The sequence below is a fragment of the Archocentrus centrarchus genome, chromosome 9 (genome assembly GCF_007364275.1).
Source record: "Archocentrus centrarchus isolate MPI-CPG fArcCen1 chromosome 9, fArcCen1, whole genome shotgun sequence".
Lineage (NCBI taxonomy): Eukaryota > Metazoa > Chordata > Actinopteri > Cichliformes > Cichlidae > Archocentrus > Archocentrus centrarchus.
In genome coordinates this window covers 2,541,633-2,567,110 of record NC_044354.1, presented here as the reverse complement: position 1 = coordinate 2,567,110, position 25,478 = coordinate 2,541,633, and the positions used below count along the sequence as shown (strand labels likewise).

The following is a 25,478-nucleotide window of genomic DNA, read 5'->3' as shown; positions in this document are numbered from 1 at the left end:
AAACCCACAGTCATGAACTCGATGCCATGTACAAGGAACCAGTTTGAGATGATTTGAGCTTTGTGACGTGGTGCGCTATCCATCAGAAGATGGGTACACAGTGGTGATAAAGGGATGGACATGTCAGCAGTAATACTTAGGTAGGCTGTGGTGTTTAAATGGTGTTCAACTGGTGTTCAACTGGTACTAAGGAGCCCAAAGTGTGCCAAGAACATATCCCACGCAATATTACACCACCAGCAGCCTGAACTGCTGATACAAGGCACAATCAAGGCCTGATGCTTTCATGTTTAAGCTAAATTATGACCCTACCATCTGAACGTTGCAGCAGAAATTGATGATGCTTTTCCACTCTTCTGCTCTTCAGTTTTGGTGAGCCAGTGTGAACTGCAGCTCCAGTTTTCTGTTCTTAGCTGACAGGAGCTGCTCTGTGTGGTCTTCTGCTGCTGTGGCATTTACAGATGCTCTTCTGCATAACTGTGGGTGGTGATTAGAGTTACTGTTGCTTTCCTGTCAGCTCCAAACAGTGTGGCCATTCTCCTCTGACCTCTGCTATCAACAAGGCATTTTCACCCCGAGAGCAGCTGTTTTCTGTTTGGACCGTTCTCTGTAAACCCCAGAGATGGTTGTTTTGTTAAAAATCCCAGTAAATCAGCAGTTTCTGAACTTCGTCATCTTTAGTATGTCTGCATGTCTAAATGCACTGCCACATGGGTGGCTGATTAAATATGTGTTAATAAGCAGTTGAACACGTGGACCTAATGAGGTCCTGGTGAATGTATATCACCCTGGAAATATATGCATGTTTTCAGAGGTGTTGATTTTATTGGTAATTTATTGGTAATTAGTCCAAATGTAAACATTTTCTCTTTCTGTAACCTTCCAGTAATCTAACTTGCTGTTCATCAGATGATCCCAGCATACTAATACAGACCTTTAGTTTTAAGTAAGGATTAATTAAATGAATATTATTATTTTATATAATTTGTATTTTTGCTTTCTTGAGTTAAAATGGTTAAAAAACAGAATTAATAATATTAGAACATTTGAAAATATCTGCCGTGGATAAAGAAAATATGTATATTTGACAAACACAAATAGAGTTTGTCAAATATGTGTTCCCATTTAAAATGTAATGGGGTCATAAATTACCCCACTCAGTCATTTTAGTCACTAATATAGCTCAGGAGTTAATTACACTATACTGGCTTGTTGTTTATGAGCTGTGCTGTGATGATACTGTCATGCTTCCTTCAGCTGCTCTCTTGTATCACTGCAGGGGATGGATCTGCATATTTGATTTGGCAGATTATTATTATTATTAACAGGAAAGGTGTGTAAACCAAATCACTAGAGTCACTAAAAATGGACGTTTTGTTGTTCATACCTGTCAGAGATTTGTGGTCATACGTTAACAAGATACAGAAAGAAAACTGAACTAAAACCAAACTATAGTTTTAACTGTGGTAAACCACATGACTTCCAAAGTGACAGACAGAACCCAATATGGATGCAAAGTTCTTGCTGTCACTAAATAACAGCCTCATCTCGTTTCTATTGACCCGTGAGCGATTTTTAGTGTAGAGTTCCCTGCAGGGATCGTGCACGCTCTACACTTCTCTGTAATGTGGAAAAGCTCTTAAATTAGAAATGCACTTTATTTAATAGCAAGTAAGTAAATAAGGATGCTACAAATAGAATACTGTTAGCAATAGACAGCATAACATTGATTCAGTGTAAGGTGTAACAAACATTTCCTTCCTGATTGAGCTTTTAGAAACAATGCTCAATCAGGATTGTTTTCTTTAAGTCAGGATTATCAGAGACCACACACACACACACACACACACACACACACACACACACACACACACGAGTAGTTGCTCTTATTATACTTCTTTTAAATAGTACCAAGTACAGGTGTAATTCCCAACGTGTGGATTTTATTGCACCCCAAAAAAGACAAAAATGACATAAAAATACATAAACATGACAAGAAGCTATTTTAAGAAATAAGCTGACCTGTAAAAGAGTTAAACTAAACAGAAATAACACAACAAACTGAACTCCCCAAATGAGACAACTCACCCTAACTGAGTAAACCATTTTAAACACCAAAGGGGAAACCACTGGAAACACAGCTAAATTTAACACAAAGAAGACCCCAGTCCCCCCCATGTGGTCACAACAGATGGTTAACTCCATTTGATTGGCCTCTGCACTTAAACCAGCTCCACCCCCCCACCCCCCACCTCCAGGAAGTACGAGCAGCAGACAGGTGACTCAAGAAAACAGGAAAAAAATATCATTACAGCAACTTATGTAAGTCACTGACAAAACAGTGTAAACCAAATATGTGCACCGTTGTTCATACTGTGGCATAATGTATCAAAATAAATTAACCAGATTAACTGTTTGCTGTAAAAAGTTCAGTGAGAGTGTAAAACCTTACTCTGTATTTGAGTTATATGAATATGAAATGTGCATGAATATTAACAGAGTATTTTAATAGTGTGTTTGTACACACAACCATCACACACGTTTGCTTTCAGGCTGTTTGGAGCCCATATGTGTGGTTGGTGTGTGCTAGTGTTGTGTGTGTGCGTGAATGTCTGCACAGAGCCTTGTGTTCTCCCTCTGATGACAACATGTGTTCACCCGGGCGGACCCGGCTTTCTGGCAGCCATGGAAACTGTAACACTGGCATTTTTGTTTTGGCCGCGATTTTTGCATGAAACCAAGAACAAGGTGTGACTAGCGCCACCTGTTTGTCATCAGATGCGTTTGTTATGTTAGGTGAACCTGTAATAGTGGCAGTTAGAGTTCAACTAAGGATCAGCTGACATAGTTTTATGGGGGCTGTGGCTCGAATGGCAACCTAAAAACGTTACATCTGTCAAACATTCAGTAACAATAATGTGATGTACTCTCTAACAGTAGTAAAAATAAGATTTAATGAGTAATGTGTAAAATTTGATTTTGCGTCATAAATGTAAAGGCCTTTAATTTAAAAGCAGTCAGGGGCCATCTACTAATGTCATTGTATCAAGTTTTTAATGAGACATACTTTCTTCCAAAAATGCAAACAAATGTAACATTGTGAAATCTTAATGCAGCGCTTTATGTGTTTCTTGTTGTTTTGGTAAACAGACAACTATGAGTATTACAGAACATCACACATACAAAGATAGTAGAATTTGTGCACAGCTGCTCATCTCCATGTTATTTGTGCAAATGTTGATGAGGCCCTCCTCCACTAGCAGCCGTGAGTCTGTGGCAGGAAGAATAACTTCTAACAGAGGAAGAGCTGATGCATCTTCCCACTTCTATGTGTGTCCTTTTGCATCACCGACACGTTTCAGTCCAGAGGAGGCTCCTGATGTAAATCGCAGCTTTCGACCGATAATCACTGAGCAGCCAGTGGAAAAGGGGTTAAATGATGAAATGCATTTGCTTTGCCTGAGCCGATTAACCAGGTTGTCCTGGAATTTCTGTGCATCAGAGCTGCTCCTCATTTCTAAACTGACTGTCAGGATCTTACAGTGTTGGCGACCTCATGACCTTGTTTGCAAAAGATTGAAAGTATAACACGTGAAATTATCTAAATCTTTTGTTCTGCACAGTTAAACATATTAAGTTTCTTTGAAAGTATTATTTATCAGTAGCTTGTTATATTTTTGGAAACTGTAGCCATACAGATGGACTTCAAACATTTTGTAAAATGTAAAGTTTGCTTTTGTTGCAGAGAACACTACTCTCTTATTAACCTGACAGGATTTAGCATGTAGTACATTTACACATTGCACTGGTGACCTGTCCAGCAGATAGCTTGCCTTTTGCCCAGTTAGAGCTGAGATGTGCTGCTGTCCTGCAGTGAGATGGGAGTTATACTAATACAGTCTCCACTGTTTCGGCTGTGCTACAGTTTAGTCATTTTATAGCTAAATGAAGGAGAGAAACCGCAAGAAGAATCATTTTAAATGCAGCAAAAGTATGAAGATAAGTTAAAAATGTGGAAGAAGTTTGGCCAGAAGAAGCATTTCCCTCATTGTTTTTGTCCCTCATCCTCTCAGGGGAAGTTGGTGAAGTACTTCAGCCGCCAGCTGTCCTGTAAGTGCAAAGTGGCCTTAGAGGAGCGCAGTGCCGAGCTGGAGGACTTCCCTCGCCTTGGCCACTGGTTCCGCATCGTCAACCTGAGGAAAGAGGTCACACAGGTAAGGCGCAATACTACGTAGTAACCATTTTTTACTCTGTGAAAATGCACTGCTCAAAAACATTAAAGGAACACTTTGAAAACACATCAGATCTCAATGTGAAAAAAATCATGCTGGATATCCGGATATAGACTGGATAATCCAAGACCCGGTTCAGGGTCTGACAGTGGCTCAGAGGATTTCATCCTGATACCTGATGGCAGTCAGGGTGCCGTTGCCTAGCCTGCAGAGGTCTGTGTGTCCAGTGGTGGTCCTAGCCTGTTTGGCGCCCTGGGCGAGCATCCCCGCCGGCGCCCCCCCCCGCCCCCAATAGCGATCGCCTCAGCAGCGCCTACCGCACTACTCCACTTGGGGGGTAATGAGCGCCCTCTGCCTGCTGTGTGGTGAATTCTGCCATGGTCTGACAGACAGTTTTTAACAGAAGGTCCCCTCACCATCACAGGCACACTCAGAATTTCTTTTAAATTTTTATTTGAAAAAACGTGGAAGAAAGTGAAATATTACACAGCTTCTGCTTACCTTTATCTTTGCTTGTTTCTTCTCTTCTTCTTTTCTCTTTTTCCTAAACTGATGGCTTTGACCTTTTCCTTTCCATCTGCCGTAATTCGTACTGAAGTGGAATAGCTTATCACCGCCACCCATCCCCAGGGTTGTCAGATCTGACTGACAGTAGCCAGCCCAACACAACAAAACCTCCATTGAAACTCATGTTAATAGCACCAGGTGTGATATATATTTAAATATACACAGCTTTGGGTAAGTTGTTAAAATTTTGGCTGCTTTTCACCATATTTGGTAGGTTCTTAGGAAGTTTTTAATTGTAAAATTATATATCTATATGATTTTATAATTATACAGATATATCTATATAATTTTCCAGCCCAGTGTGTTCACAAGCTGCCCAATCTGGCAATCTGGCAACACTGCGCCATCCGCCAACATTTGTCTGAACCGTCTAGATTCGTATTTGTGTTATTTTTTTCATCAGGATTCAGGTTCACACAAATATTGTGAATTAATGACCATATTTCCAGTATTATAAATGAAATGTGCTTTGTGTTCTATCAGTTGTGTGCATCTAATTTTATTAGTAATTACAGATTCATTCTATACGGAACCCAAGGGACATGGGGAAAAAACATGGGAGGAGATCTCGCAAAACTTTTGAATATTAGTACATACGTTTCGCGTTAATCTTGATATGGCAGTGTCAGTGAGGATGAAAGGTTTGGCGAGAGACTGCCAGCAAAAGTCGCCTTTATTTATAATTCAGTTTTGTTACTGTTGGCCGTAACCACACCAACAGTACAGTTTTGGCGTGGTGGCCTTCGGGAGGTTTCCTGAACAGGTCAGAATATTTTTTTGCCCGTTGTACGATCGGATAAAAGGCCTCTCCAAACCAAGCTGAATTTTAGCCCACCTCTGTTTATGCCTGTACAGTTTTGGAGTGGTTACGGCCAACAGTAACCGCTGAATTATAAATTAAAGGCGACTTTTGCTGGCAACCTCTCGCCGATCCTTTCAACGTCCTCAGAAATGTTGCCGTATCAAAATTAACATGGAAAAGCATTCGAGATCTCGCAAAAGTTTTTAATATAAGGACACGCGCTTCCACATTAATCTTGTTACAAACACATACAGCGCTGCCCCCTTCTCCTCTCCGCTGTCTGTCAGACCATGGCAGAAAGCTACATGCACCACACAGCAGGCAGAAGGCGCCCATAACCCCACAAGTGGAGCAGTGCGGTAGGTGCTGCTGCAGCGATCGCAATGCGTTGGGGGGAGGGGGGGCGGTCATGCCGCCCTAGATGAAATGCCGCCCTGGGCGGCTGCCCATATGGCCCATATCAGAAACCGCCACTGTGTGTGTCCGTGGATGTGCCTCCCAGACCATCACTGACCCACCGCCAAACCGGTCATGCTGAACGATGTTACAGGCAGCGTAACGTTCTCCACAGCTTCTCCAGAACCTTTCACGTCTGTCACATGTGCTCAGGGTGAACCTGCTCTCATCTGTGAAAAGCACGGGCTCCAGTGGTGGACCTGCCAGTTCTGGTATTCTGTGGTAAATGCCAATCAGGCCCCACAGTGCCGGGCAGTGAGCACAGGGCCCACTAGAGGGCGTCGGGCCCTCAGGCCACCCTCGTGAAGTCTGTCTCTGATTGTTTGCTCAGACATCCACACCAGTGGCTGCTGGAGGTCATTTTGTAGCTCTGCAGAGCTCATCCTGTTCCTCCTGCACAAAGGAGCAGATCCTGGTCCTGCTGATGGGTTAAGGACCTTCTCCTGTCCAGCTCTCCTAGAATAACTGTCTGTCTCCTGGAATCTCCTCCCTGCTCTGAGACTGTGCTGGGAGACACAGCAAAGCTTGGCACTGGCACGTATTGATGTGCCATCCTGGAGGAGTTGGACTACCTGTGCAGCCTCTGTAGGGTCCAGGTATGACCTCATGCTACCAGCAGTGACTGTGACCCTAGCCAAATGCAGAAGTAATGAAAACCAGTCAGAAAAGATGAGGAGGGAAAAATGTGTGTCCTCCACCTGTAAACCATTCCTGTTTGGGGGGCTGTCTCATTGTTGCCCCTCTAGTGCACCTGTTGGTAATTTCATGAACACCAAAGCAGCTGAAACTGATTAACACCCCCCCTCTGATACTTACCTGACCACATTAGTATCACAGAGGTTTAATTTAATTGATGCTAAACTCTGATTTAAAAAGTGTTCTGTCATCTTTTTTGAGCAGTGTACAAACATCCCATTGTCCCTAAACACATCCTCATTTCAAAGTCAGAAGTTTTAATTTTTCTCTCATTTCTCAGCTGAACCTGATTCATTGCCCTTTTTTCTCTTTTTTATGTATTCTGTACAGTTATGAATAAATCTTTGATATTCACTGTCACACTGTAGCTTTTAGCAGTTGAGGCCCCCGTAGTGGTGCCTGAGAGCAAAACGTGATTATGTTGTTGGTTAAGAACTTACTAAAATGCTGCAAATGCAAAAAAGTCATTAGGAACTCAGGGGACCAAGTTCCTAATTTTAAAAACAATGTTTCTATAGGACTAGTTTTGTATTTTATTATTTTTTTTACCTTTTTAATTTAACCAGAAAAATTTAGCTTAGGTTAAAAATAGTTTCCACTCAGATCAGAAATATGTGAACATGTGGTTCACTTAGTGACTGAAAATTAAATCATTCTAATCAGCTCTGCTCTTGTATTGAGCAGAAACGGCCACAGTGAAATTAAGATCACTGCAGAAAGTTTCTGAAATGAACACACAAATAAATATTTTTGCAAAAGTTATCATCACATCTTCTGTTATTTGTTTTGTAGAATCATTTTTCCTTGGCTTACCACAGGCAGAACCCCCCGAGGCTTATAACATCCAAAATGTTTGCTTCCTTTATCATTTGTCGTAAGAGATAATCAGTGCCTTTTTGCTTTTAAATGACATGAAAATATAATTACTATTTAATTATATGTTTAAAGTGTTATCTACTATGCTCTGCAGTTCAAAATAATCTCATACTCGGCCTTTGTGCACCGAGTATGGTGCACAACCAGGTCTTGTCTGATATTGAGCATTTAGAGCAGTTGGCTCACAGGGATTACTTGTAAACATTCTGACATTATTATATGAAACTTTTACATGCATAATGTTGTCATTCATTACTGTAACACTACATATAATATATGAAAGAAAAGTTAAACAGGTCCTCTTTAAAACTGTCACTACAACTTTGTCATTCAGTATATATCTAACTAGAAGCAAAGGCCTCCATGTGTGGTTCTGAGAAGTTAAAGCTGCATGTCTGTCTGTGGTGGCCGTGCTGTGTGTGTGTATTTTATAGGAAATGAGTCCAGGTGAGGTGACCCTGGAGGGCTTGCTGGAGATGAGCGAGGAGCAGGTGTGTGAGCTGCTGCAAAAGTTTGGTGCCAACGAAGAGGAGTGTGCCCGTCTCAACGCTTCCCTGTCCTGCCTCAGAAAGGCCCACCAGCTCGGTGAGAGTCCACTCAAAACACTCAGCACGAGCCCACACACTAACCTGTGGAAAATGCTAGTCTCTGAATAGGGTTCTCACTAATTGCTTCCATCATAACTTAGGATTTTGTTTCTAAATAACTCTGAATTATTTTCTGTGCAAGATAAGAAGGTGGCTGTCGGGGTAGCAATATAAACGGGGACAAACTAGAATAAGGAAGAATACGAATTTAGGTCCATTCACTTGTTTAGATTTTACTACATCCAATTTAAATATTCTTTTTATATTCTCCCCACACACACATTTTTGTTGACATCTTTCCAGGGAAAAAAAGTTATGTGCATCTTGTGATTTGCTTGAATCAAGTAATACATTTTGGGGAACAAGTATTCACCTCTAGTTATATTTGATCCTGGATTGTAAGAGTTAAGATAAAACTTTAATGATCCCACGACGGGGAAATTTGCATGTTACAGCAGAAGAAGGATGAAATAAAATAAAATAGAAAACATTATATCCATAAAATATATATCAATACACACATACATACATGTACATATACGCATATACATCAAAACACTATATATAGTTGTAGCTGGTAATTTGTATCATACACAGTATGCATTATGGGTGGGAGTGTAAATAAATAAAATGTATATGTAGAGGTACACTGTGTGCATAAGTGATGGCAGTGGAGGTAAAGTGTCCGAGTGACTCAAGACATCATGATGTGTTGAGCAGTCTACCTGCTGCTGGGATGAATGAGCTGTGAAAAGGTGTAGTAAGAACACTCACACCACGTCCTCATCATCCCCAATCCTTCATCCTGCAGACCTTAAAATTTGGATGCTTGTATTGATTCTGTTACTGACTTTTTTATGGACTTTTTTTTCCCCTCATGTGGAAAATTAAAATATATTTTAATGATTTACTTACCCCTATAAACTTAGACTGGCTATTGAAAAGACAGTATAGTAAAATGAGAGAATTTTATTTTATGAATTTGAAAAAAAAAAAAAATTATAGTGATTTCATTTTGAATTTTTTAGTTTTCAGAATTTGTTTTTACATTTTTTGTTTAGCTTTTATTCTTTGACCCTCCTCCTGTATTCTTGTCAGTTACAGTGTTACCATTACTCTTTCAGTTAAAATAATAATAACAGGTATTAGAATACAAATGATGCATTGTGGAGGTAGTTGAGTCACTCTCAGTGGAAATGCGCACCGAAGCCTCCTCGAGCTGGTTGTGTTGATACATTTAATAACAATGATGAAAACATTTAGTGTAGGTTTTCATTTTGTTTTGTCAGCATCCAATAATATATTATTATTATTTCAATAATTTTGTAAGTCTAATTTTCCATTAACTAAAATGTATTTTCACACTGTTTTAATTATTTTACTTAGTGAGCGGTTTCATGCAGTGTGACATAGAACACAAAAACACAGAAATTATTTTTTATATTTGTGAATGGGGAAACCTACCTACTTATTAAGAGTAAATTCTAGCATAACAGAGAATGTACAGCTGAGTAAAAAAAACCCATCAGACTGGTTATTAGGTAGTTATCAGTGCTGTATATTATTATATGGGTTGTAGAGATGGCTTTGCTGTGACACAAATGCAATAAATAAAACTGCAACCGATAAGAGATGGTTTTTATTCACGTACAAACAGACATGTAGTAATTTTTAAGGGTTAAAAAACCCCTCCAAAATAACAAATATATATATATATATATATATATATATATATATATATATATATATATATATATATATATATATATATATACTTAAAACCATAATAGAATTCAGATCAGATTGGCAGATCAACTTTAATGAGTCTAGATTTATTTTTTTCTTAAATGTAATTACATATTTATAGAGTGGCATTCAAGTAAAGTTTCTGTAGGTGGCGCTGTTTTCTCTTGTTGGCCTCCAGCAGCTGAGCTTTCCTCTCAGCCTGCCCTTCATTTGTTCAGAGCACAACTGTAAATTTATACAACTACAACACAACTACATCGCTGCTTTTGTGCAACAACTGTTTGCAGAAATAAGACATTCTGCCTTGAAATGTTTAGAATAACAGCTTTCTTGATATGCATAAATATGATATTACTGTGAATTCTTAATGTGTGGGAGGTTAGTTTAAATATCATGTAGTCATGTGTAACATTAATTTGGTAAAGTGTCTTTAATGGCTCATGTGAAGCAAAAACACTGACACGTGAAAGTCGGCAAACTCGGTTTAACCTTCTGTTCTTGGTGGGTCAGACTGTTAAAAATGAAACAAAAAGTCAGATTTTTATTGTAATTTATCAGCATTGCTATGACCTATTAACATGTCATACATCGGACTCTGTTGGTTTCATAAAAAAGAATATATTAATGCACTGTAGATGAACACACACTCACTGCACTGATGCATCCATTTAAAGTGCTTATTTTTAAGAACTCGTTATTGTGTTACCCAAATCTGAACATTTGCTCTGCTGTTATTAAAGTGGAAGTACATATTTCTCAGCACAGCATATTGACGAGTGAATAGCCACCAACAGAAAAAGGAACCCTTGTATTAAACTTATTTTTGCTCAGATTATGGGGGCTTCAGACACCTTTAACACTGAATCATCCCTGATGGAGCATAGAGCCAAATATAGGCAATTATGTTCAAAATTATGCAAATATTTTAAAGAAAAAATATTTTTTTCATGACACCTTTTATATATTTAATGTCCCACTTTGGAGACATATTTTGCGAAGATTGTATTTTTCACAATAAAATGAACTGACTTTTTTTTTGCCATATTTTTTATTTCTTGAAGGTGGTAACAGAAAGACTTGTGTAGGGATATGCTGTAATGCAACAAGTGTGTTTGGTTTTTATGTAGTCGGCCCCCAGATGGCATAAACGGACCACATTTTGTTTTGAGTGCAGCTTTTGCAATGATTCAACTGAACCAGAAGGAGGCAGTAGAGTATCACTAAAAAGAGGTTTGTGGGTTTAGTAACAACCTTTTGATATCTGTTTCTCTTCGACTCCCACACACACACACACACACACACACACTCTCTCTGTTCTGTAACAGATGTCCTTTCAGACAGAAGACTCTGCTGAATAATTACGCAAATTAACTTGATGAGTAGTTTTACTTCAGTGTGCCCTAAGCAAAACTGTACTTCATTAAAAGAGTGTTTTATTAGAGGTAACTTGGCTGTTGACATTCAGATAAACAGGTCTTTTATAGCACAGTCTGAAAATCAGGCTCTTTATGAGGCTGCTGGTGCTCGGCTGTCCTCTCCAAATATTCATGCTCCCTGTTGGTCCCGGTGCTCGTTTTTCACTCAGTCTGCTGCTGTTGCTCGGCTTCCTGCGCTTCTCGAAATTACATTTTTTTCCTCATCAGTTTGACCGCGTATGGAAGGAGAAAGACAAACTGGCCCACCCGGTCTGTCAGCGAGCAGCAACAGCTATGTTGTACCACAGTGCAAAACACATTAATTTTGCATAAAGGCTCTAATATTGTGACTTGTCTGTGGTTTTTGGCCTGTGTCAGTGTCACATGATGACCAAGTTTCTTTTGGTTTGGAATTAAAAAGACCAGAAAAGCCACATTGATGCAGTTATTTGAGTCCTATTTCTAGACTTTGCTTCATTTTTAGTTTAATTTCATTTTTACTGGGCGTGTCATCATTTCTAGCTTCTTCTTTTAGGTATCATTACACTTGCTTTCATTTGAAATCTTTCTTCATTTAGGTTTATGCACCCAAACTACATTTTGTGCTGTGGACCATTACGCATTTTGCCGTGAGACTGGGCTTGACAATCTCACGGCAAAATGCGTAATGGTCCACGGTGCAATCCTGGCAGAATCTAACCGGCGTTTCCAATTGGCGATGTCTCAGTCCATCTCATTTGAAACCAGTCGGGCTTTAAATATCACTGAGAGCAGCTCACCTTTGTCATAACCGTCTGGGATGGTTCCTTAAATCTGATTCTGAACAAATGCAAAGATTGAGGCAAACTGGTTCAGATCTGAGACAAATGTGCAACATTGGCCTCCAACATCATAATAACACAATTTAATTAATGAACGACTCCACATGAGCTGTTATAACTGGGGAACAGTAATTATGGAAAGGCACAAAGTATAAATGTGTTTAAAAGAGCCAAGTGTTGCTTCAAGTGTTGTATGTGCATATGAAGTCATACTTGACCTTTTGTCTTGTGTCATCCGTTACAAGATGGCAGCCTGCTGGGAGTACAGGCTAACTAGAAGAAGCTAGGAAATGTTTGACTGGCTATAAATGTCTTATTTCTGAAGCCTCTGTCCTAAAACAGAAGCATTATATTGATTTTTTTTTCTTTTTTTCAAAAAGGGAAGAAAAAAGCTCAGTAGTCATTTGACACATTAACATTGAGGTGTTCCAGGCGTGTCCTACTGAGAGGAGGCCCCAGGGCAGACCCAGGACACGCTGGAGAGATTATATCTTTCAGCTGGTTTGGGAATGCCTTGGAGTCCCCCTGGATAAGCTGGAGGAGGTGGCTAAGGAGCGGGAGGTCTGGACTTCTCTGCTAGCTTGGACTCGTGACTAAAACACGATGATGTCACTGGGATCGTTCTGGTGTTCCCGCTGATTCAGCAGTGTCTGTTCTGGCCTTTTGTCACCGTGGCGTTTGGATCACTTTTTACCCACTTTATTTTGTTTTGTTTTCCCAAAACAAACCCAGAACTGTGATTTTCACTTAATAAAAGAATACAGCTTGAAAAAAATAAACCTGAAATGTAATTAATTTAACTTAGTCAGGCTGTTAGTTAGATTCAGTCTTTATTTTTTTCATATTACAATAAAGTATTAGTTTACTTTTGAAACCTGAAAACCCCAACAAATGTTTGAACTCTGATACAGGTTTCCCAACCTGTTGTCACATGACCAAGGTTTACAGTGAAGATTAAGGCTTTCTTTCTGTATATTGTCAATTTCTTTCCTTTCACTTGCTTTTTTGTCTTTCTTTTCTCTGGACCTCTTTGTCCATCGCTTCGACCTCCCTCCACTTCCCCCGCTGCCTCTCCAAAGACGAGGTCGGGCCACACAGAGCCACTAATGGACTCTTTAAGGGGGGATGCTAGCTAAAAATGTGTGACTGTGCAACAGCAGCTCCGCCACCACGACCACACAAAGTGGTGAGAGGCACTTTGGGCTTAGAGGAACGCATGACTTTACAGAAGCCTTTTTTCATATTCTTCCTGAGAATAAGAGCTGAGAGAGGCAGATGTGTCATAGCTCTGAAGCACCACCACATTTGCACATCTGTATGTGTGTCTGCATGTTAATGGGATTGCGTGAGTACGCGTTCGTCAGAACATCTGTATAAGTAAAGCACGTGCAGATGCTTTTAAAGGGTTAATCCGCCCCGTGATGACATTTAGCACGTTGGGGACAAAGTGGAGGATGTTCTTACGTGTTTTTAATAGAGTTACAGATTTCTCCTGAAAATCTGTAGGCTGTTTCAAAAATACATATAAATATATATATTCAGCTGCCATGAATGAGGACACAAACAAGGATTTAAACATCTATGAAGATGTTTTTAAAAAAGAAGATATGTTGCTCCAGTTTGTGAGTCATCAGGAATTATGTTAACATTGGCAGGCATGGGCATTAATATACTTTACAGTCTTGCCAATTCATATATCACATAACCAGACAAATTGAAAACATAATAAGTGGATGTATGTTCCTCTGCGGTGTAGTGTTGGAGGAAGGAAACTAATGCAATTTAATAGAATTTTTCACTACAGGCTCTTGGGATTGCAGTCCACGAGCTGCAATGAGGATGAGTCATCCAGTTTGAAGGCAGCCGGTCAGTCCTTTGTGCTGCGATATACACACAATATACACACATTATCCAGCCCGCCCCTCTGGGCAAGTCCACACACACAGAGACACTCAAACAAACATTCACTCATGAAGGATTTTTTTTGAATTTGTGTCTTCGTGTTGATCAGCTATACTGTTGATCTGTGCTCAGCGTGACAGGTCTCCTCGCTGCTCTCGCTCTCTAATCTTTGGCGGCTGAAAGGCATGTCCTCGTGCCCTGTCTCGAGACAGCTTTACATGCATAAAACACCTAATTGGCTTCAAATGCCATCAGAGAGTAAACGAGATGAATAAAAGCAGAGAGGGGGACGCAGAAGATGCGAGATAAGGGATCGAAGGAGGGCAGGAATGTGAAGAGAGAGAGGTTGTGGGGTGGGGGAGTGAAGGTCATGGAATATCAGGAGAGAAAATTAGGGTGAGAACTGAGTATTGACAACAGGAGGTGAAGAAGAAACGTCCTCATGTGTAGAAGAAAAGAGCATCAGGGAGGAAAAACAGAAGCACTGGCTCAACCCCCAACACCTGTCTTCCTGAACACCCATAGGTGGTCCCTATTGGCTGTTAACTAATCAGCAGACTCTTAACGTTGAGTCCCACTGATTACAAGAATGTCCACAAACCTTCAACTCAAGAGAGTCCAGATTAAAAACGGCATATATCGAGGACAGCCATTGCCCTTTTCATCAAATCCTGTTTACGGTGGCAGCAAGATAGACCAGCGACTGTCCCAGTGGCATTTCACTGCCATTTAGCCTAAAGAAGCTGCACATCCAGAGGTAATTAGTCCAATTATGAGGCTGTTATCTGCATTTCTCAAAGCCTCACCACATGTTAAGCTTGCACCATTAATAGTGTTGGGGCGTGCTATTTGCATTAATCACTACAGTTGCTTGGCAGTTGATGTGGAGATGCAAGGTCATTCAGGTGAGAGCAGAGAATGGAAGATTGATGATGATGTGGCTCCAAGATTACATCTGCAGTTGTGCGTAAACATGGCCTGCAATTGTTAATAAAATGGGAGAAACATAAAAAGAGCTTATTAAAGCAAATGTTTGACAAAAAAAATTCCTTTATTTACCTGAGAAGGGTCATACCAACCTCATGGACGGTGTAACTGTTAAAGTCTCAGAAAACTTAAAAATGTATCAACATTTTTGGAATATGGAATAAGATTCTTTTGTGTTTGTGTGTATTTTCATGCACCTTTCAGAAATTTGTTACGCCAGTTCTGAGGCTAATTGTTTCTATGATCGCGTTTTGTGATTCTGTAACATGGTTTATTTGCTGTTATTAGAAATAACAAATTAATTTTGATTAATGAGCTTACATATACCGATAGATAAACCATTACACAAACTTAAACAATTATTTTTGAAAATTACCAACTGTTCATTTAGGGCAGCTGTGGCACTAAGTGTTTGTTATGCACGCCTGGCGTGTGTGTGTGTGTGTGTGTGTGTGTGTGTGTGTGTGTGTGTATACAGAGACCTCTGTTGTGCCTGGAATCTGCTGGAGCTGCACTCACAGTTTCAGAGTTCCAGCTCCTGATGCTCCTGTTACCACTGGGACCACTTTGGACTTTACCTTCCACATCTGCTCAAGTTGTCCTTTCAGCCCCCTCGTACTTCTCTGTTGTCTTGTACTCCTTCTTCCTGATGTTGCTGTCCACTAGGATTGCTACATCTATCACAAAAGTGGTCTTCTGGTCTTTGTCAATCACCGCCGCGTCTGGTTGGTTGGCCAGCAGCTGCTTGTCTGTCTGGAACTGGAAGTCCCACAGGACCTTAGCACTGCTCTTCTCAACCACCTTTGGTGGTGTTTTAGTCCATGTGCACATATAGATATTCCTGCACACTATCCCAGCCACTTGGTTGTGCCTCTCAGTGTTTGCTGTCCCTGCTTGCATCTTAATTCAAATAGCATCAAATCACAGCAAACAATCGTCCCAAGGTGCTTTATGTTGTAAGGTTAAAATCCTACATCCTACTGCTATGTGTTGGATCATCTCGGGGCACCTTTCTACTGTCTGTAACTTGGGTCCTGTCGGCTGTGGTAGACTCCTGCCTCTACGGACCTGGTTCTTTGAGCCTGTTCTTGTCCTGCCGTGATCAGAGCCTCTGTGCTGTCCTTTAAGTCGGCCTTTTCTAGCCACTGGTAGGATTTCTTGATGTCAGCCTCTTCCTCTATCTGTTGTTGTTACATCCCATGCAGGGACTTGGTCATCCATGACAGTTCCTCCTCCTGTTCCTCATCACCGTCTGTCTTCAGCTGCCTGAGGCACTCTTGGAGCAGCTCATCTCAGGGGGCCATCTTCCTGACGTATTTGCCGATGCTCAGAGTTTCATCCTGGATTTAGGATGAAACACTTGGAGTTTTTGTGTCTTGACATCAGTGGCATCTATTACCTCCTGTGGCCAGCTTATTATTCTAACTGTGTATCTGATGACTGGCAGGTCTTATGCTGATGGTTGGCTTTATTCCTACCTTTCAGCTGGCTTCTTTGCCCCTGTCTTACCTTCTGGAGGTATTTGGCAGCAGCTGACCTTCGTGCATCTTTATCATGGCTCCTGTTGGCCTGTGGGATACCCAGGTACTTGTAGCTGTCCTTTATATCTGCTATTCTGCATTCTGATAGCTCCACCCCTTCGATCCAGATCACCTTTTGTCTCTTTGCAACTATTTAGCCATGCTTATCCAGATCAAATTACATCCCAAAGTCCTTGCTGTAGATCCTTGTGAGGAGGATCAGTGAGTTGATGTTGCGCTCACTCCTGGTGGTGATGGTCACTCCACTCCTGAATCTATATCTGTATCTGCTCTTAGTGAGGAGCTGGCTCAGGAGGTTGAGGCCTATGCAAACAGTAATGGGGACAGTGCATCACCTTACACAAATTGTGCATTTGCCAAAAAAGATTATGGCTCTCACTGTATGCTTATCTGATACTTCTTGGTATCATCAAGTGGCCTGCCAACCCCACAGGTCCGCTCTTTACTTAGTGTAATTACATCATGAAAAGGCACAGCAACCAAAAACAAAAGAAAAAGAAGAGATTTATTAATGAGGGTTAGAGGTTCCAATCCCACCACATCTAAAGCTTTCCCTGTTTCTCCGTCAGATGAAAGAGTAACTTTTATCTCAGATCTTTACATTTGGAGCTATTAGAGCAGAAATCTAACCACAAGATTTTCAGTCACATTATATAACTTAAGAACAGGACATTGATTTCTTGGTCATAGCATCCTCATCACTTTTCACTTCCATCAATGGAGAATTAGAAGTTACTTCAAGTATATTTTGATCTTTTTGCACTGTGACACACTTTAATATAATTTAATGAAGAGATAAAATGATAAAACAGCTGCAGAAAAATGTAAATTTAAGTGCACAGGAGGAGAGCTTTAGCAGAAAAAAGATGCATTGATATCAGCAGGTTATTGTCTTGTTGAGATGCCTTTTGATAACTTAAATGATTAATTATCCATTATATAGAGAGCATTTTTAATACCAAAGCTCTACATGAAACGCAACTTCAAAAATGTGCCGTCTAACGAGCACAAGACACACAAATGAACTTAAATCACAGATCTCAAAGGGGTTACGCTCAGTATGTGTTCTTCATCTAATTTAGCAGCGAGCTGGTTTTGATTTGCTGCAGGCTTTTGCTTAGGTGAGATGATTTGAAACAAGAAATTCATCAGTCAGGGCCTGTTACTATTTTGCTAAAGCTGTTGCTAAGATACTATCATGCTTCATGGACTGACTCAGTACTTGAAGCAACAGTTTTATTAGTGTGATTCAAGTTCATTGCTTCCCATGCAGAGACATTTCGCTTGGGTATCAGCTTGATAAGCACTGTCAAAGTATTTTTAAAGTGAGGCAGCCTCATATGAGAGTGTAATTGCCAAAAGGAAAATTGTAATTTTGAATCAAATATGTTGTCATATCCAAAAGCTGGATATACAAAAGCTGGATATGACAACCAGCACCTAATGTGTAAGGTATTAAACCCACTTCAACCTGCCCCAATCAGGCATCTGTTGTCTCTCATCTGTAATACTCATGATGTTCATGTTGGGTCAAGAAGAACTTTTACATTTCTGAGTGGCTTCACTGTTTTATTTCTGCTAATAAAAAAAGGGCTCATTAAGTTACGCCCTCATCTTTTTCCAGCTTCGTCTTGACAAATTTCTGATTTTGTAGTTGTTGGCAGGCGGCATTTTCAGACCATAGACCACATTCAGACTCATCAGTTTGTGCAATTATAATTTACATTTGTGGATCGACAGTCGGTGTTAAAATTGCTGCCAGTTTTGGATCTGTCGCAGAAACATATTCGGTGCAGGAGATGCACGGCCATGTGCCAGGCAGTGCTGACAACCAATTTGTTTCCATAACAACCAAGACAACACCAAGTTCACTGATTATAATTGGCAGCCAGAGTGCAAGAACCAATCAAGGACATTGGTTGTTTCATCTGCTTCGTTTAGTCTCCGTTTTGTCCTTTTTAGTGTGTTAAAATAATTATGAGTAGCCACTGACTCTGCAGCGGTACCTCCACCACTTCTGTGCAATATTCTTTGTTTTTACAAAAATACCAGACTCATCATGTTCGTAGGATAACCTTTGCTAACTTTGTTTGTCTGAAAGGGATTCTTCTAGAAATTTGATAAAACCATTAGGGCTGAATGTCTGTGTAGATTCTCAGTCATCCAGGTCATAGTAGTCTCTGGAGCTTGAAAAAGGCGACTGGACTTCTTTTTGTTTCTTGAAGACGTTTCACCTCTCATCCGAAAGGCTTCTTCAGTTCTCAACCAAATGGTGGAGAGACCCAGGTATTTAAACCCCTGTGGGCGTAGTCCCCTGGAGGTGGTTATGACCCTCTATTGATCATGTGCTTGAACACATGTGCCCAGGTGTGAAGGGGGCGTGGGTCATATTTAATCAGTGGTTTCAGTTGAAACCAACTTAGGACTCCGCTCCATTGTTTCCTGTGGCCTATTGAGGTCACTGGAACAAAGGTGTGAATGGGGGTTGAGACGTCTGGGAAGGGAGCTCAGGACAGCACTGTAAGCGGGGGAAAGTTGGTGACGTAATCCACCTCCTCTGTTCAATGATGGTTGTTCACAGTGGACATAGATGGCTTCTTTCACTCCTCTTTCAAACCATCTGTTTTCCCTGTCCAAAATGTGGACATTGGCATCCTCAAAAGAGTGCCCTTTTTCCTTCAGATGCAGATGTACTGCTGAATCTTGTCCTGTCGAGGTGGCTCTTCTATGTTGTGCCATTCGTTTGTGAAGAGGCTGTTTGGTTTCACCAATGTAGAGGTCTGAGCACTCTTCACTGCACTGAACAGCATACACTACATCGCTGATCTTGTGTTTGGCGGGTTTGTCCTTGGGATGCACCAGTTTTTGTCTTAGGGTGTGACTTGGTTTGAAGTATACTGAGATGTCATGCTTGGAGAAAATTCTTCTGAGTTTCTCTGACAAGCCTGACACATATGGGATGACAATGTTGTTCCTCTTGTCCTTCCCATTCTCTGTAGTTTGTGTTTGGCCTTCATTCCTGTGCATCTTAGCTGATTTGATGAAGGCCCAGTTGGGGTAACCGCATGTTTTGAGGGCTTTCTTAATGTGTGTGTGTTCCTTATGCTTCCCTTCTGCCTTAGAGGGAACACTTTCCGCACGGTGTTGTAGGGTCCTGATCACCCCAAGTTTGTGTTCCAGAGGGTGGTGGGAGTCAAAGAGGAGATACTGGTCTGTGTGTGTGGGCTTCCGGTAAACTTCAATGTTGAGGCTTCCATCTTCCTCGATAAGCACCGCACAGTCCAGGAATGGTAACTTGTTATCTCTGGTGTCCTCCCTGGTAAAACGTATGTATTTATCCACTGAGTTAATGTGACGAGTGAAGGCTTCTACTTCTTGGGTTTTGATTTTGACCCAGGTGTCATCTACATATCTGTACCAGTGGCTAGGTGCCATCCCTTTGAAAGAACCAAGAGCTTTACTTTCCACTTCCTCCATGTAAAGGTTGGCTACAATGGGAGACACTGGGGAGCCCATGGCACATCCATGCTTCTGTCTGTAGAATCCATCATTGTATTTAAAATATGTTGTGATCTTCACCCCAGATCAGATTTGTGCACTTTTAGATCTCTGCCTTACCACAACATATTAAAACAGCTGAATTAAAACAGCAAAATCCCATACTGTGTTTTCTGTGCAGGATATTGATTTTTTTTAATGGCACTGTGCTATCATTTAGCCTCCACTGAGCCTGAACGTTAGTCTACGCAACGGGCCAACACTGTTTGCATTTATATTTGTTGGACAAGGAAATAACAGAGACAGCTTTAGCACTGATTCAGTCTATGCATGGATGGTCAGAACTATGAAAAGCGAGATGTCTACATTGGTTATCGTTATTGCTGTCTGCCTCTCTATGATGTGTAGTTATATTTTTGAGAAGGTACCTCTGCTGTGGATTTAGCTCTTTATTCTAAACAGACAAAAAGTGCGTTTGTTAAGCCTGCACTATGAGTCAGCATCAGTCTATCTTCATCATGCTGTTATCTGGATTCATTTACCCCAGCAATGGCAATCAGAATGAACAGTCACACAAAGTTGGTTATGACCTCACTAAGTTAACCCGGGTTAGTCACGTTTTGGTCAGTAAGACTGTTGAAGACCTACTATATTAAAGTCGAGCTCATTTGAAAGCTGGCTGTGTACGTTAGCAGATGTATCAATAACACAACTCTATCATTAAGACTGGTGAATTCTCCACCTGCCCATTAATCTGTATACAGCAATAAAACTGTTGGGAAAATAGTTCGCAGTTAACAGGAAAAACACAAAGTTGCATCTAATTCATTTTTATTTATATTGCACCAAATCACAACAAACAGTCGCCTCAAGGTGCTATGAATCTGTATTTATTACCGCTGTTCATCAGGGAAACGCAGAGACTTTCAGTGCTATTAACAAACTTTAGATCCTCCAACCACTGTGAACAGAGGTCCAAGGGATCTTCCTGGAATGGTGACGCTATTTTCCAGAGATTTGATTGGTCACTAGACAGTGATTTCATACCTGCATAGTAGAAAACTCAGGGTTAACCCTGCAGTTCCCTCCTTCATGGAGCAGGCCTCCTGTTAATCCTTCTTACTTGTTATTCATCCAGGAGAGTTTAATGCCTAAGTGCTCTAAATGTAATTAACTGGACTTAGTTTATACCGAGCCCACACAAAGTTATCAAAGACCACAAAAGAAGTTAAACAACCCAATAAAGATTAGATAACTCATTCAACTTAAATTTTACGAGTTACACAGAGGACACAGAGAACTGCATTCACTGGATGATGTATTACAACTATTAAAAGTTGTCAGTTCCAGAACAACTGAAACTATTTAAAGAAAGAAAATGACACCCTTGAAAATTCCCATATATTATGTCTCTTGTGTCTTTTCAGTTGTCTCTTCCCACAACTCATCATTTCTTCCAGCATCTTCTTCATAACATTATAGAAAAGCTGCTTTGCCTCCCCCTCCCCCCGCTGCCCCCCAACAACTTTTGCAATTCAGCTGGGACCTTTATATTGCAGATATTTTTTGTGGTTCATTTGATGTTGCCAGTGTGGAAGTTTGAGCATTTGCATTGCTTATAGTTCCTTAGAGACAATGTCACAAGGAAGAAAAAAATAATAATGAGACACAAAAAAAAGTGTGGGGTTGTTGACAGAAAATTTGCATTTACGGTGGCTCGACAGTCAAAAGCAATCTTTTTTTTTTTTTTTTTTAAACTGTGAGGTCAAGTTTGCACACACTCAGTCATGCATGAGATGCTGCATCTGCTTCGATGTGCCCGGGATCAATTCTGCTTTATGTTTTGTTTTTCTGAATAGCCTTTTGGCTATGCATAACTGCAGATGGAAAGACAGAATACTGCACACTTTTCAGCTGTTTCTCTTCCAGATCAATAAACACATTCCTTTTTTGTTTCTTTCTGAAGAACAACTTGAGGAGGATAAATTGCCCAATAATGGAGGTAAAGTATTGTCATCTGAACTCCAAAACACTCATTTTGGCTGCTCGCTTTCAAGTTTTTTACCTATGTTGATCCTTCTTTATCATTCAGCTGAAAGTTTAGTGAAAGTCGGCTTGTGCTGTGACTCATACGGCTTTGCCCTGTTCTGTTCTCGAGCACTTTTCCATTTCTCATTCTCTCGCTCCATCAAGTGATGCTTAATCTGCTCCACACCAGCATATTAGAACACCGCCGCCGCCGCTGCTGCTCATGTGCTCACATCAGATAACAGAAGAAACCGTCATTGCTCAGATTAATGCTGTTAGCTTGATGTAAATGTCTGCTATACACTAGGACTTCATTAAAAAAAATGCTTATGGACATCTTAATATTAAATGCACAGGAACAACCTGCTTAATGTAACTGCACCATATTTGAATTATATATATTAAAAAACAGATTTATTCATCTAATCCAACATGCAGACAGTTTTAGATTTCTTTAAGAAAAAAAAATTTAGTTTTTTTTATTGTCATTTTTTCAAAGCTATGAGAAACATTAATAAAATTCCATTTATTATTCCACATAGATGCCATACAGTACTATGTAAAAGTCTTGAGCCACCTCTCATTCCTTTGTATTTTGTCCAAAGATGCTTTTGTAATTTTTTAAAAGTAATCTTAAGCAGTGGTTCTTCAGGCTTTTTGAAGGTCTTTAAAGTTTTTCTTTGGACATTGACTAATTTTCAGTCTTTGTGCCTGACTATTTTCACAGGAATGCCTTTTCTGTTTCTTAGCAGCCTGCCACAAAAGCACATAATTTGTTCCCTACCTTCTTTAGTTGAATCAATGGAAAATGTGTGACAGGAATAAAATAGTATTTTTGCACCAACAAGGTGATTCCCAAAGAGCTATTAGCTGAAAAGTCGGGATATCTCGGCGTGGTGTGTCCTTAAAAAAAAGTTGCCTAGCAGTGCTGAAGAATAAAGGTGGTCATGCTAAATATTGATTTTCAAACTTGTTTTAGTTGTATATTATATTTCTTTGTATGTCGTCTATATGCTTCAGTAAATTGCTGCACCTATTTCCCATTTTCCCAGCAAAATATAAAGAAATGAGGCTCAAGACTTGACACAATACTGTGGGTGGATATGGACTCATAGACAGATGTCCCAAAACCTGGGCAAACTATTTGCATGACTTAAAACCACTACATGCAACTAAGAAAATTTTGTTGTTGTTTGTGTGAAATAGTGAAACGTAAATTTGAACACTGTCACAACCAGATGTTTTGTTGTCTCTGTCTCTGTGCACTTTCACCAGGGAGCCAGACGAAACAGGACTGGTCCATCCAGTGGCCCACATCAGAATCTGGCAAAGAAAACACCCCGGTGTGCCAGCCAGAGGCCAGTCAGTGGATTCGGTTCCAGCTCTCTCAAAGCCCCAAAGTCCAGTCCAAGTACAACCAGCACATGTGCCACAGCCCCCAGGCCCTGGCCCCCCCTTTGTATGCTGATCGACTGACTGTCGACAGCCCTGCTGCAGGGCTCTTTCCTCCCTTAGACTCTGGTCATCGCTCCCTGCCCCCATCACCTCGCCAGAGGCATTTTGGCCACACCCCTCCTCGGACTCATTTGGTGGTCAACACGATGACCCCACCTGGCACTCCTCCCATGCGGCGAAGGAATAAAGTCAAGGCCCCAGGAACGCCACCTCCACCAAGCCGCAAACTCATCCATCTGCTGCCAGGCTTCACCGCTCTGCACCGCAGCAAATCCCACGAGTTCCAGCTGGGGAACCGCTTGGATGACACGCAGACGCCAAAGTAAGTTTTGTCCTTCTCTGCATTTGTAATGGTAAAAGGTGGCAGCCATGTTGAGTGAATAAAGGGATTCTTTTACTTGTAGACTTCAGAAGATTGGATTGAAGTTTATCATTCCCAAACTGTGTGACAAATCAAATTGCATGTTATTAATGTTGTTAAAAGCTGTTAGTGTTTGTGTGTTTTATGAATGTATGTTTGTAAACAAGCTTCTATATGGAAGTTTTGGCTGGACATCAGAGCCGAGGATTACGTATTTTCTAGAAAATTATATGGCCAATAAACAAACACAGACTAATCAAAATTTGTACATAAAATTTCTCAGCACAGCATGAAAGGTAGGAACTTTATTCTTGCTCTTGTTGCCCTCATGAATGGCAGCATGTGTCAGAAGTGACATCACAACAGCTGGCAACAATGAGACAACCCCCCAAACATGAACAGTTTTACAGTCGGAGGACACTCACATTTTCCCCTCCTCGTCTTTTCTGACTGTTTTTTCACTAGTTCTGCATTTGGCTACGGTCAGAGTCACTGCTGGTAGCATGAGGTCATACCTGGACCCTACAGAGGCTGCACAGGTAGTTCAAATCCTCCAGGATGGCACATCAATGCGTGCCATTGCCAGAGGATTTGCTGTGTCTCCCAGCACAGTCTCAGAGCATGGAGGAGACTCCAGGAGACAGGCAGTTAATCTAGGAGAGCTGGACAGGGCTGTAGGAGGTCCTTAACCCATCAGCAGGACTGGGATCTGCTCTTTTGTGCAGGAGGAACAGGATGAGCACTGCAGAGCTACAAAATGACCCCCAGCAGCCACTGGTGCGACTGTCTCTGACCAAACAATCAGAAACAGACTTCATGAGGGTGGCCTGAGGGCCTGACATCCTCTAGTGGGCCCTGTGCTCACTGCCCAGCACCGTGGAGCCTGATTGGCATTTGTCATAGAATACCAGAACTGGCAGGTCCACCACTGGAGCGTTGTGCTTCTCACAGATGAGAGCAGGTTCACCCTGAGCACATGTGACAGACCTGAAAGGGTCTGGAGAAGCTGTGGAGAACGTTCTGCTGCCTGTAACATCGTTCAGCATGACCGGTTTGGTGGTGGGTTAGAGATGGTCTGGGAGGCACATCCACGGAGGGAAACACAGACCTCTGCAGGCTCAGCACCCTGACTGCCATCAGACCCTACACTGGTGCAGTGGGTCGTGGTTCCTCCTAGTGCACCCCCCCACCAATGCTCAGAACACCTTTGGAACATTATATTTCAGTCCATCCAACTGTCCAGGAGCTCAGTGATGCCGTGGTCCCGATCTTGTTGGACATTCCCCCAGGACACCATTTGTGGACTCATTATGACCCCAACATTGTCAGGCATGCATACAAGCATGGGGGGGGGGGGGGGGAGTGGTTACTCAGCATACAAACTGCTGAGTACCATTTTTGAGTAGCTGCAATAAAATTTCCCTGCCACATAATTTTTTCACCTTTTTTGGGGGATGTCTTTGAATTTAGCCCTGTTTAGGTTATAATGTCGGTATAGATATCCAAGC

The 25,478-nt window shown here is 41.1% G+C and overlaps 1 protein-coding gene across 1 annotated transcript in view; it reads left to right on the top strand.

Annotated features, from left to right (window-relative positions):
* ksr2 (kinase suppressor of ras 2) overlaps positions 1–25,478 on the top strand; it is a 116,362-nt gene that overhangs the window by 8,388 nt on the left and 82,496 nt on the right. The window contains exons 2-5 of the mRNA XM_030738162.1: positions 4,074–4,214; positions 8,064–8,214; positions 22,093–22,128; positions 23,430–23,931. Of these exons, the coding sequence (XP_030594022.1) occupies positions 4,074–4,214; positions 8,064–8,214; positions 22,093–22,128; positions 23,430–23,931 (830 nt within the window). The remainder of the gene's footprint in view (positions 1–4,073; positions 4,215–8,063; positions 8,215–22,092; positions 22,129–23,429; positions 23,932–25,478) is intronic.